Here is a 12,568-nt window from a genome sequence, read left to right as displayed (position 1 = left end):
CTATAATCCCAGCTACTTGGGGGGCTGAGGCAGGAGAAATGCTTGAATCCTGGAGGCGGAGGTTGCAGTGAGCCGAGATCGCGCCATTGCACTCCAGCCTGGGCAATAAGAGCGAAACTCTGTCTAAAAAAAAAAAAAGGGAAAAAGCACTACCAAGAATAAATGAAGTAGTAGGAAAAGTTTACCATCGAGTATGCTAATGGCTCTGGAAGCCACAAATGCCAGAGACTACTGTGACACATTTAACTGGGTCTCTTTCAAACTGGGAGAGGATTAGCTTAATAGCTGAACACTGTCTTCAGGTCAATGAACTTGGAATTATTTGTTCTGCTTCAGCTCACTGAAAATCTTTTAGATAAAGGATAATGTTTTGATTTTAAAATCAATTTTAAGGGGAAGCTATTTTTAGCAAAAACACATTTAAAAAACACACATATTTTGTTTCAGGCTTATCCAGAACAGTCTTAATCCATTCAGCTGCAGAAGGCCCCCTAGAAGTCAGTTCCCTTGGAACCTCTTCCATTACGAATAAATCCAAAACTATGGTTGCTAGCTCCTATGAAGTCCTAGGTCCGCTTTAGGTGATGATAACTGAGAGAAGTAGCAGTTCCGTTTTCACAGAGCATGACACACACAGATAAAGCATATTTATAGTGCCACTTTTCCAGCTCGGGAACACACACACACTATTAGACATCCTCAATTTCTTTGCCTATAAACAATGGCTAAGGATGCCTCTCTAATTCCTTGGAACAGGGAGGAGTTACAATCACAGGTGGCTTTGAAACGGGTGAAATCTCCGTCATTTCCTAACTGTTCTTTAAAAGCTTGTACTTTTCTTTCAATTTTCAGCTTTGGGGGCTCACACTGACGCTCAGACTTCATAAACTTCCTTCCTAGATATACAACATGCTAATTCATGCGACTCGCTCAAGCTTGTTTTAAAATCACACCTATGGATACCTTTGCAAGACTTCACGCCTGTACTCCAACAATAACTACTAAAACCTCTGGAAACAATCTAGAACTTGCACTTGAGCAGACAAGAGAAAGGAAGCGATGGCTTTAAAGGGACGCAGCTTTCCCGGGCTCAAAAGAGGCGCCCTAGCTCACTCTTGAGCGGCTCAAGATGTTACCAGAAGCTCCCGCCAGATGTGCACGGCGGAGGTACGGGCACCGGTAAGGCAGAGAAGACGGGTGGACGGCCCTGGGAAGAACTGGGGTGCCCAAGCCTGCAGGCGGGATGGAGTGGAAAGAGGTGAGGCAAAATTAGGCAGGTACAGGAAGGAGCCAGTGCAGCGAAGAAAACAGGGCAGGCGAGTACAGCCCTAGAGGAACCGACGAATTCGGGACTCGGAGGGTTTCCAAGGGTCCAGTTCTCTCACCAGAAAGCCGCGTTCAGCCCCAGGCACCACAGGGCGCTCCTGGCTGGCCGCTCCCACACCAGGGCTGCCTGCACCCGACTCAGTAGAGGCTCGTAAGGCCCCAGCACCTCGACCAGGGCCCGCTGCGCCGCCTCAACCTGCTGGTCCCGCTCCCAGGAGCCTGACACATCTCGGCGGCTCCTGAAAGTCGACCCCGAAGCCGGGCCTGGGGTCGCCGCCACCCCTTCGGCCTCCGCCATCTCCCCCCGGCAGCCACAACATCCGGGGCCGTGGCCCGACAGTCACAATAACAGCAACTGCGCAGATGCGCGATTCGGCGTGGGAGGCCGCTTCGCACCACAGCGCGCTTGCGCGCAGGCCCAAGCGGGCGTCTACCCACAGGGGAGGGAGGACGCCGAGTCAAAGTACCCCGCCAGCGTTGAGGCGCGGAACCTGATCTGTCGGCTCAGAGCCCGATCAGGAGCCGCGCACGCGCAATCTGCATGAATGAAGGCCAGGGCTTAAAGACATGCCATTCATTGCCAGAACTCGGTTCTCATTGGAGTGGATGAAGTTCGTGGGTGGAGCTTGTTTTTTCGCGCCTGCGTCTTGCGGCGAGCGGGCTGGCGTGCGGCGGAGTTGCGGGCGGGAGCGGCTGCAACGCCGGTGCCTGAGGAGCGATGCCGAGGGAAATCATCACCCTACAGTTGGGCCAGTGCGGCAATCAGAGTGAGCGAAACTCCGGCCCCTCAGCTAGCCAGGTTCCTTAGGGTCAATGTGATCTCGCTGTAGGATCCTGGACTCCATCTGTCCTTGCCAGAATCGTAGTTCTCTGAAAGGCGAGACATCCCTGACCCAGTGTCCACTTGCCCAGCCCCGAGGGGCCCTCCCCTGCCCTGTCCCTGGCGTACAGTCCTTTCCTCAGACACGGGAGAGTCCTACGGCTTGACTTCTTATTCCTGGACGCAGGCGCCCAGTCCCCCCGCTCCTGACTGGAACCTGCCCGGAACTAGATATCTTCTTTCTCCCCTGCCTGTCCCTTCCCCCCCAGTTGGGTTCGAGTTCTGGAAACAGCTGTGCGCTGAGCATGGTATCAGCCCCGAGGGCATCGTGGAGGAGTTCGCCACCGAAGGCACTGACCGCAAGGACGTCTTTTTCTACCAGGTGCCCCCAGCGACTTGGCCAAGGGCGGCAATGGCCCGAGGGGCCAGAAGGGAAGGGAGTGGCCTGGTACTGGGAACCCTGCTGGGCAGAGGGGCCAGGCGGCTGGCTTGAGGAGGGAGGGCTGGAGGGAGCCAGAGTTGGGAGGACTTAGGACTTGGGCCACCCTAGCTGATTGGGCCCCCTCCTGGACTCCCCTTGACAGGCAGACGATGAGCACTACATCCCCCGGGCCGTGCTGCTGGACCTGGAGCCCCGGGTGATCCACTCCATCCTCAACTCCCCCTATGCCAAGCTCTACAACCCAGAGAACATCTACCTGTCGGAGCATGGAGGAGGAGCTGGCAACAACTGGGCCAGTGGATTCTCCCAGGTCGTTTCCTATTCCCTGACAGGGCCCACAACTCCCTGGGTAGGGACAGGCCATATGACGTCCCAGGGAGAGAGGAAACCAGATCAGGGATGTATGAATGCTGGAGGGAGAGACGTGGCTGCAGGGAGTGGACCATGTAATATTGTCAAGCGCCTATGCTAGCTAATGCAGTGTGCCAGGCCATTCTAAGTGCTTTACATATATTAATTTTTCTAAATCTCCCAACAACCCTAGAAGTAAATACTACAGGTCCACAGTCCCTTATGTGCCTTTCCAGGATCCAGAAAGCCATGAAACCAAAGGACATTTCATAACTAGTTCAGCAGCAAAAACAAATCTCAATGAAGACAGGCGGTTTCTTTTTTATTTATTTATTATTATTATTTTTTGAGACGGGGTCTCACTCTGTTGCCCAGGCTGGAGTGCAGTGGCATGATCTTGGCTCACTGCAACCTCTGCCACCGGGGTTCAAGCGATTCTCCTGCCTCAGCCTCTCGAGTAACTGGGATTACAGGCGCTTGCCATCATGCCTGGCTAATTTTTGTATTTTTAGTAGAGACGGGGTTTCACCGTGTTAACCAGGATGGTCTTGATCTCCTGACCTCGTGATCCGCCTGCCTCGGCCTCCCAAAGTGCTGGGATTACAGGCCTCAGCCACCGCACCGGCCCCGTACTTTCTACCCAACTTATTGTCATTACTGATGCCTTTTATTATAGAAATACGAATATGTGTGATTAACGTGCTTCTGACTCCCACTGGAATTTTATTTAATATATATTATATACACCGTAATAACTTTCTAAAATCTGAAATATTTTGAATTCCAAAATATAACTGGCCCCAACACTGTTAGATAAGGGTATATGGACCTGTATTATTACCTTCATTGTACAGATGAGGAAACTGAGGCATAGAGCAATTAAATAAGCTGCCCAGAGCTACATAGAAGTAGAGTTAATGGGCCGGGCACAGTGGTTCATGCCTGTAATCCTAGCACTTTGGGAGGCCAAGGCGGGCAGATCACCTGAGGTTAGGAGTTCAAGACCAGCCTAGCCAACATAGTGAAACTCTGATTCTACTAAAAATACAGAAAATAGCTGGGCATGGTGGCACGTGTCTGTAATCCCAGCTCCTGGGGAGACTGAGGCAGGAGAATCACTTGAACCCGGGAGGTGGAGGTTGCTGTGAGCCAAGATCAGGTCACTGCACTCCAGTCTGGGAGACAGAGAGAGACTCCGTCTCAAAAAAAAAAAAAATAGAGCTAATGTATGAACGAACCCAGGTAGTCTGGGTGTAGAGTGCTTTCTTGTAACCACTGCACCGTACCGCCTCTCAATGTAGATAAAAAGCAGGCAGCTGTACTCCATAAAAGGACTCCTGGGTGCTATAAGGAGAATTGAGGGTGGCTTTTCTGAGGTCGGAGTCCTCCCATGGTTCTGTCCCACTCTGACCCTCCCCTATGTCTGTACAGGGAGAAAAGATCCACGAGGACATTTTTGACATCATAGACCGGGAGGCAGATGGTAGTGATAGTCTAGAGGTAAGTGTCCCAGGAATGCTGGTAGGAGCCGACATAGGCAAGGCTTAGCAGCACCCTCTAGAAGCGACCTGTTAGGAACGAGACCCACTCATGTACCCTTTGCACTGGACAGAAGCTATCAGGCCTTGCTGGAAACAAGGCAGTCGCCTAAGCTATATAAGTGAGGGACTGGAGGGGAAGCAAGGGCTTGGGAAAATGAGAGTCCTGAAAAATTATGAGATGGGTCTAGTTTGACATCTTGCCACTAGATACCTGGATACTGACTGCCGCTTCCCCATGCAGGGCTTTGTGCTGTGTCACTCCATTGCTGGGGGGACAGGCTCTGGACTGGGCTCCTACCTCTTAGAACGGCTGAATGACAGGTAAGTTTGTGTCTGGGGATTAGGAAAGGTTTCCAACTTGGCTTCCTAAATGACTAGTGGACCCAGCAGATATAACTGCATATTTGCTGGAACAGGAAAGAGTTCTATTCCCTCCTATAGAGAGGAAAATGAAGTTACAATGACTGAGAACCCCATCACACTCCCAGTAGCGGGAACTGGAGCCTGGAACCTGAGCCCTGGATGAAAGTCGAGGGAGTGTGGCCAGGTGTGGATTTGGAAGCCCAGAGTCTAAGATGCCTCTGCCTTTCCCCCTGTAGGGTTACAGACTTCCAAAAGTCAAGGCTCTCTTCTCTACTGATCTGACCCCACCCCAGTTTCGCCATCAAGATTTAGCTGCTTCTGGACAGTTGTTAGGGAGCACCATGTTCACAACGCCTTCAGTCTGTTGCCCTGATCCTTTCCCCAACCGCCACCAGGTATCCTAAGAAGCTGGTGCAGACATACTCAGTGTTTCCCAACCAGGACGAGATGAGCGATGTGGTGGTTCAGCCTTACAATTCACTCCTCACACTCAAGAGGCTGACGCAGAACGCAGATTGTGTGGTGAGTCCTGGATTCTACCTCTCCCAACTCCCAACACCTCATACCCACTCAAGTCTATTAAATCATTTTCATGTATTTAAAAAAATCCATTTTAGCCAGGTGCAGTGGCTCATGGCTATAATCCCAGCACTTTGGGAGGCCAAGGTAGTTGGATCACTTGAGTCTAGGAGTTCAAGACCAGCCTGGGCAACATGGTGAAACTCCATCTCTACTAAAAATACAAAAATTAGTCGGGAGTGGTGGTACATGCAGAAGGATCACTTGAACCTCAGAGGCAGAGGCTGCACTGAACAGAGATCGTGCCACTGACTGCACTCCAGCCTGGGTGACAAAGTGAAACGCTGTCTCAAAAAGAAAAAAGAAAAAAAAAGAACATTTAAATAAGATGAAAAGAAAAATTTAAAAATCCATTTTGAGCCCTCTTTTGCCCTAGGTCAGTGCAAATCCCTTTTCAGTGGATCTTTCTGGCCATAAAACTCAAAGGAAATTAAGCTTCAGAGCCTAGGGTCAGGCAGAGCTCCTGTTTTTCCTATCCCCATTGATCTGTGACCCTCTTCTGTCCCCACAGGTGGTGCTAGACAACACAGCCCTGAACCGGATTGCCACAGACCGCCTGCACATCCAGAACCCGTCCTTCTCCCAGATCAACCAGCTGGTGGGCTCCCATTCCCAGACTCCTTTGGACTAGAGGCCCTCCTTGTTTTACGGTCATCTGGGGAAGGGAGGTCCCATTGTGGCCGAGGCCCACGACATGGCACCCCTGTCCCCAGGTGTCCACCATCATGTCGGCCAGCACCACCACCCTGCGCTACCCCGGCTACATGAACAATGACCTCATCGGCCTCATCGCCTCGCTCATTCCCACCCCACGGCTCCACTTCCTCATGACCGGCTACACCCCGCTCACTACGGACCAGTCAGTAAGAGCAGCCTTCAGTGTCCCAGGCCAGGCCGGCCCTGGGCCCAGCAGGCCCTGCCCTAGCCTTTCTGTCTTCCCCACTGCCCCAGGAGCTGCCCTTTGCGGGCCCCGAGGCACTGTGCTCAGGGACTAGCACAGAGCAGGCGACTTTCTTGCTGACTTGCTCTCTACCCTCCCTCTGCCTTTGGCTTCTGCCAAGGAGAAGCCAAAGGGGGACTCTGCCCTGAGCGCTGGCCGGGTTCCTGTCTCACTGTCCCATCAGGTGGCCAGCGTGAGGAAGACCACGGTCCTGGATGTGATGAGGCGGCTGCTGCAGCCCAAGAACGTGATGGTGTCCACAGGCCGAGACCGCCAGACCAACCACTGCTACATCGCCATCCTCAACATCATCCAGGGAGAGGTGGACCCCACCCAGGTAGGGGAGGCCCCTTCATCCCGCACCCTGGACCCGCAGGGGTAGAGGAGAGGCCACCTCCACTGCTCGTGTGCCCACCCCAGGTCCACAAGAGCCTGCAGAGGATTCGGGAACGGAAGTTGGCCAACTTCATCCCGTGGGGCCCCGCCAGCATCCAAGTGGCCCTGTCGAGGAAGTCTCCCTACCTGCCCTCGGCCCACCGGGTCAGTGGGCTCATGATGGCCAACCACACCAGCATCTCCTCAGTGAGTCTCACAGTTTGCATCTTTTTTTCCCTGAATCAGTTTCCTGACTATACCTCATGTCTCTGCATCTGCTGGTCCTGCTTCTAGCTTTTTTGCTGTGGGCATGGCCCAGCCTTGGTTCCCCGGCTTTCTGGGCCATAGTATTCTTTTAGGTTCTTTGTAACCCCTGTTTTCTGCACACCCCAAGCTCTTCGAGAGAACCTGTCGCCAGTATGACAAGCTGCGGAAGCGGGAGGCCTTCCTGGAGCAGTTCCGCAAGGAGGACATGTTCAAGGACAACTTTGATGAGATGGACACATCCAGGGAGATTGTGCAGCAGCTCATCGATGAGTACCATGCGGCCACACGGCCAGACTACATCTCCTGGGGCACCCAGGAGCAGTGAGTCCCCCAGGACAGGGACCCTTATCTGCCTTATTGGTTGGCCCAGGCCCTGCCTGACTGACTACTCCTTCAGAGCACAGATCAGGGACCTCACGTATCTCTTTCTCATAAACATGCACTCTCTGTTGGCCTGTGAACACATTTACTTCTCCTCTTATAAGACTATTTATCTTTAATAAAGCACTGGATATAAATCAAGTCACTGGTCCCTTTAAAGCCTTTGGGTTCTGGAGATGCCGGGGGTGGGGGGATGCCTGTTCTTTCTCCATGACTCTGACAGGGTCCTCGCCCACTTCCAGCATCTTCAATTCTGAACCAACAGCTTCCCCTAGGTTTTTCTTCTGCCTAGTTTTGGAGAACACTGGTGGGGTTTGACCCACCTGAAATTCCTTTCCAGGGTAAAAAGGCCCACAGATATTACTTTGTTCTCTGTCTGACCCTTTCTGGGTCCCCGTTCCCTCCCACCCTCACCGTATCAGGTGAATATTCCACCAGCTTCATGTTTCCACCTCAGAGTGTCTTTTTAACCACAACCTCAGGCTCAAGGCCACCACCCCTGCCACTAGGCCATGAACAAGCAATGGAGTCCAACCTAATACCTCTAAGTTTCTAGCAAGCAGTCCAGGAGAGCCGCTCATTTCAGGCAGTTGGAGTCTAGCAACGTCAAGTCAACAGACCAAATCTAAAGCCTAGACTGTAAGCAGGATCATAAGTGGTTCCATAGCTAAGGCACCATAATTCTCTTCTCAAGTGGTCGCCAGTAATTTAAATGGCCGGTGCCTTCTACTGGTGGAAGATTACAGGGAGGTAGTAAATACATAGGGGCCTAAGTCTCCAGGATTGGGTGTTTTTTGTTTTTTTTTTTTTTTTGAGACAGGGTCTTGCTGTCACTCTGTCACCCAGGCTGGAATACAGTGGCATAATCACGGCTCACTGCATCCTCGACCTCCCTAGCTCAGGCGATCCTTCCTGTCTCAGCCTCCTAAGTAGCTGGGATCACAGGCACACACCACCTAAATCTTCAGGATAAAAAGGGCAAAGCAGATTTTATCCTGAGAGCATAGTAGATTGTCAGGACCCCATTAGGCTCTTATACACCATAAAGATATATCGTAGTGACAGCTAACATGCACACATATGCTGTGAGAAGTACATTATTTTGTTGAATCCTCACAACAACCCTATGAAGTGGTAGATACTAATTTTTAAAATACGGTAATAAGGCCGGGTGTGGTGGTTCACGCCTGTAATCCCAGCACTTTGGGAGGCTGAGGCGGGTGGATCACGAGGTCAGGAGATCAAGACCATCCTGGCTAACATGGTGAAACCCCATCTCTACTAAAAATACAAAAAAATTAGCTGGGCGTGGTGGGGGGCGCCTGTAGTCCTAGCTGCTGGGTGTGAACCCAGGAGGCGGAGCTTGCAGTAAGCTGAGATCGTGTCACTGCGCTCCAGCCTGGGAGACAGAGTGAGACTCCGTCTCAAAAAAAAAAAAAATGAGCCGGGCGTGGAGGCAGGCGCCTGTAGTCCCAGCTACTTGGGAGGCTGAGGCAGGAGAATGGCGTGAACCCAGAAGGCGGAGCTTGCAGTGAGCCAAGATCACGCCACTGCACTCCAGCCTAGGCAACAGAGCAAAACTGTCTCAAAAAAAAAAATAATAGCAATAAAAGTACAAATAAAAACAATACAGTATAACAATGATTTACAAGCATTTACCTTGTATCAGGTACTACAAGTAATCTAGAGATGATTTAAAGTACTATACAGGAGGATGTGCATAGGTTATGTGTAAATTCTATACCATTTTATATAGTTTCTTCTTTCTGATTTTTTTTGAGACAGTCTCACTCTGTTGCCCAGTGCAGTGCAGTGGCGCCATCTCGGCTCACTGCAACCTATTCCTCCCAGGTCAAGAAATTCTTGTGCCTCAGCCTCTCTAGTAGCTGGGATACACACATGCGCCGCCATGCCCAGCTAATTTTTGTATTTTTTATAGATAAGAGGTTTCTCTATGTTGGCCAGGCTGGTCTCGAACTCTTGGCTTCAAATGATCCACCCACCTCGGCCTCCCAAAGTGCTGGGATTACAAGCATGAGCCATGGCCATATTTTATTTTTTCTAAAACATTTTATTTAATTAAGCATCTGCAGATTTTGGCATTCTTGGGTGTCCTGGAACCAATGCCCTGTGGGTACCAAGAGACAACTGTACTTGCTCACTATTGGCCTGGGAATATAATTTTCCTTCTATGAACCTATTTATCTTTCATAGTTATCCCCCCTGCCAGGTAAGTATGAACCTGTTTATCTTTCATAAAGTTCTACATGTGAACAGAGAGAACAATATACAGGCCAGACCCCTATGAACAGAGGGGACCCTTTCAGGACTGATGGGCAGAGAACAGGCCATCAGAAGCCAGGCCCTAGGCTGACTGAGGGGTGGCAGAGAGGCCATGAGCCTGTTAACATCACAGCCAAGACAACCAGCCTGTCACTATGAGTTGCCAGTGTCTTCAGGGGGCTGACTCAGGGAGAGCCAGCCTGGTTGGTGTGAACCAGCTGCCTATTCTCCCAAAAGGAAGGAAGATGACTTCAGTGAAAACCAGTGTGCACCTGGTCCTTTCTCAGCTCCTCCTCCTACTTCTGTACCACTAGTTTCCTTGCCTCAGTTCTCCTTTCCTTCCCCTTCCCTTGAAGACCAACCTTGCATAAGTTGTGCCAGGCATCTGCACGAGTGCTGGTGCTGAGTGGGGGATCACAAACTGGCACAAGTACTGAGGCTACTGTATGTGAGTGGCCACCTGGCCCACCTCCAGGCCATAAGCAACCCCCAGGCCCTCCTTTGGAGGATCCAGTAAAGTAGCATGTAAAGCCCTGAGCAGGAGAAAACACCAGGTAGTCTAGAATAAAAGTTATGTCTGGTTAGTACTACAGCCACCAACCCAGAGGGGTGAATACATGCCCTGTGGGGGAGAAATGGAGCTGCAAAGACACCTCCTTTTCCTGGTGGCTAAGTATCAGGCATTACAAGCACAGACAAAGCCTTCAGTGCTAACTTCAGAACCAGATCCCTCCCCCAAGGCTATTTCCAGAACACCCATTACCCCAAAGCAGGGCAGCCCCTCCCTGTTCTTGGCCAGCCTGCAAACCCCAAAGTGTGTCAACTAGAGGGCAGCTCAGAGGCCAGGTGGAAAGGGAGGGAGGCCTCTGGGAATCAGGACAGCAGGTGGTGCTGGTAGTGAAAAGTCCCTGTGGTGTGAGAGACTGTAAGCCACAGAAGAGACTGTCCCCGCTGAGAGACAAGGACTGCTGCAGAAACAGAGAGAAAGCCTGGAGGCGGGCCAGTGCTCAAGCCTGGAACAGGAACTTCTCTGCAACTAAATAAGAGAAAATTAGCTGTTTAAAGCTAATGTTCCTAGACTTCAGTGGGATGTGACCCCAGGGACCCTCAAACATGCATGACACGGAGATCTATATCAGGAAGCACATAGGCAAAAATAGAACTGTGTAAATGAATCTGAAACTTAGAAGCTGTAACTTTGGAAAGTGAGACGTGAAGAGGTGGCAAGCACACGCGGTGGGTGGGGAACATGTGGCGAGCAGAGGCACTGGACAAAGAGTGGTGGGTCAGTCCATTAAGCCTTATCCTGCTCTCTGCCAGTTGCAAATATTCTAGATCTCCCTAGAAAATGGGCTCCTCAGTGGAGAGTCCATTGAAATCCAACATGCAACCCATCCCCAAGTAATGCCCGCTCCCAGCACTTGCTCCCTTTCCATTCCTTCTCAGGTATCTCAAGCAGGGAAGGGGCTGCCCTCGGAAGGTAACAGAAATATTTGAAATTGATATTCTGAATTACTAATACATCACTTATTAAAATATTTAATTAAATTTGGCCAGGTGCGGTGGCTCACGTCTGTAATCCCAGCGCTTTGAGAGGCCAAGGCAGGTGAATCACTTGAGGTCAGGAGTTCCAGACCAGCCTGACCAACATGGTGAAACCCTGTCTCTATGAAATATACAAAACTTAGCCAGGTGTGGTGGCAGGCCTTTAATCCCAGCTACTTGGGAGGCTGAGTCAGGAGAATTGCTTGAACCCTGGAGGCAGAGGTTGCAGCGAGCCGAGATTGTGCCACTGCACTCCAGCCTGGGCAACAGAGCGAAACTCCATCTCAAAAAAAAAGAAAAAAAAGTTTTTAAATTAGCCAGGCATGGTGGTGCATACCTGTGGTCCCTGCTACTCCACAAGCTGAGGTGGGAGGATCGCTTGACCCAGGAGGTTAAGGTGACAGTGAGCTGTGATCATGCTACTGTTCTCCAGCCTGGGCAAGAGAGTGAGACCCTGGCCACTCCAAAAAAACCAAAAAACATTCCATGATGGGGACAAAAAATTAAAGAAATAAAATAAGAACCACACCCCCGCCTCCCCAGAAATCCCCACATTCCCTTAGACTTAGGAAAACCAGGACAGTTGGTCACCCTAAATGAAAGACCACCACGGAGAATGATTAGAAAATTGCAAAGCAGTACATATAAATAATCAGGGGTGAATTAAGGCCTGATAGATATTTGTTCATGAATTAAGCAAGCATTTATTAAAAACGGAGATTGAGTTGCCCAGCACTAAGCTTCACAATTCACCCTACTAAAGGGGTTCCCACTTTTACTAGAGGGGTGACATAGCATTGTTACCATTTGAATAGTGTTTTACCCTGCACGATGCACTTGCACATGCATTCATTATCTGAGTTTTTTGAGGGAGGTTTTTTTCGTCATTTATCATCATAGGAAATCAGTTCAGGGAGGTTAAGTAATTTGTCCAACATCACACAGCTGGTACATAAAAGACACTAGACCTCGTGTCCTCTGGCGCCAAATCAATACACTCTTTCCTCCACAGCCACTAAGAAGTGCTCCGAGGTGATACAACCTGAATTAAAGTTTGTTTTGGGGGTATTTATTTATTTATTCAAGACAGAGTCTCGCCCTGTCACCCAGGCTGGAGTGCAGTGGCACGATCTCGGTTCACTGCAACCTTCGCCTCCCAGGTTCAAGCAATTCTCTTGTCTCAGCCTCCCAATTAGCTGGGACTACAGGCGCACGCTACCACACCCAGCTAATTTTTGTATTTTCAGTAGAGACAGGGTTTTGCCATATTAGTCAGGCTGGTCTTGAACTCCCGACCTCAGGTGATCCACCTGCCTCGACCTTTTGTGTTTTATTTTTGAGACAGGGTCTCTGTT

General features: G+C 50.6%; 2 protein-coding genes across 4 annotated transcripts in view; one reads left to right on the top strand and one right to left on the bottom strand.

Moving 5' to 3' along the window:
• FAM134C (family with sequence similarity 134, member C) overlaps nt 1-2,931 on the bottom strand; it is a 45,075-nt gene extending 42,144 nt beyond the window's left edge. The window contains exon 1 of one of the 2 annotated variants that reach the window (XM_011998786.1): nt 2,845-2,931. Coding sequence is in view for 1 of the 2 variants with exons in the window: in XM_011998785.1 (XP_011854175.1) it covers nt 1,386-1,624 (239 nt within the window). In the remaining variant the exon portion in view is untranslated. Of the gene's footprint in view, nt 1-1,385; nt 1,727-2,844 lie in introns of those variants that run through there. The other variant, XM_011998785.1, reaches the window with a different exon arrangement.
• On the top strand, nt 1,640-7,526 carry LOC105552950 (tubulin gamma-1 chain). 2 transcript variants are annotated; one of them, XM_011998789.1, is made up of 11 exons: nt 1,640-2,093; nt 2,416-2,528; nt 2,731-2,898; nt 4,371-4,439; nt 4,722-4,801; nt 5,239-5,365; nt 5,934-6,020; nt 6,136-6,285; nt 6,547-6,699; nt 6,783-6,944; nt 7,132-7,526. In XM_011998789.1, exons 1-11 carry the CDS (start codon nt 2,045-2,047, stop codon nt 7,327-7,329), a joined length of 1,356 nt encoding a protein of 451 aa, XP_011854179.1. In that variant the 5' UTR covers nt 1,640-2,044; the 3' UTR covers nt 7,330-7,526. The 2 variants fall into 2 exon arrangements, with proteins under 2 accessions (XP_011854179.1, XP_011854177.1); XM_011998787.1 differs by having other exon boundaries at nt 2,731-2,937.
• The last annotated feature ends 5,042 nt before the right edge of the window (nt 7,527-12,568 follow it).

Source organism: Mandrillus leucophaeus, unplaced genomic scaffold, assembly GCF_000951045.1.
Source record: "Mandrillus leucophaeus isolate KB7577 unplaced genomic scaffold, Mleu.le_1.0 Scaffold58, whole genome shotgun sequence".
Lineage (NCBI taxonomy): Eukaryota > Metazoa > Chordata > Mammalia > Primates > Cercopithecidae > Mandrillus > Mandrillus leucophaeus.
Note: the sequence above shows the minus strand (reverse complement) of the source record. Positions and strands in the feature narration are given on the sequence as shown.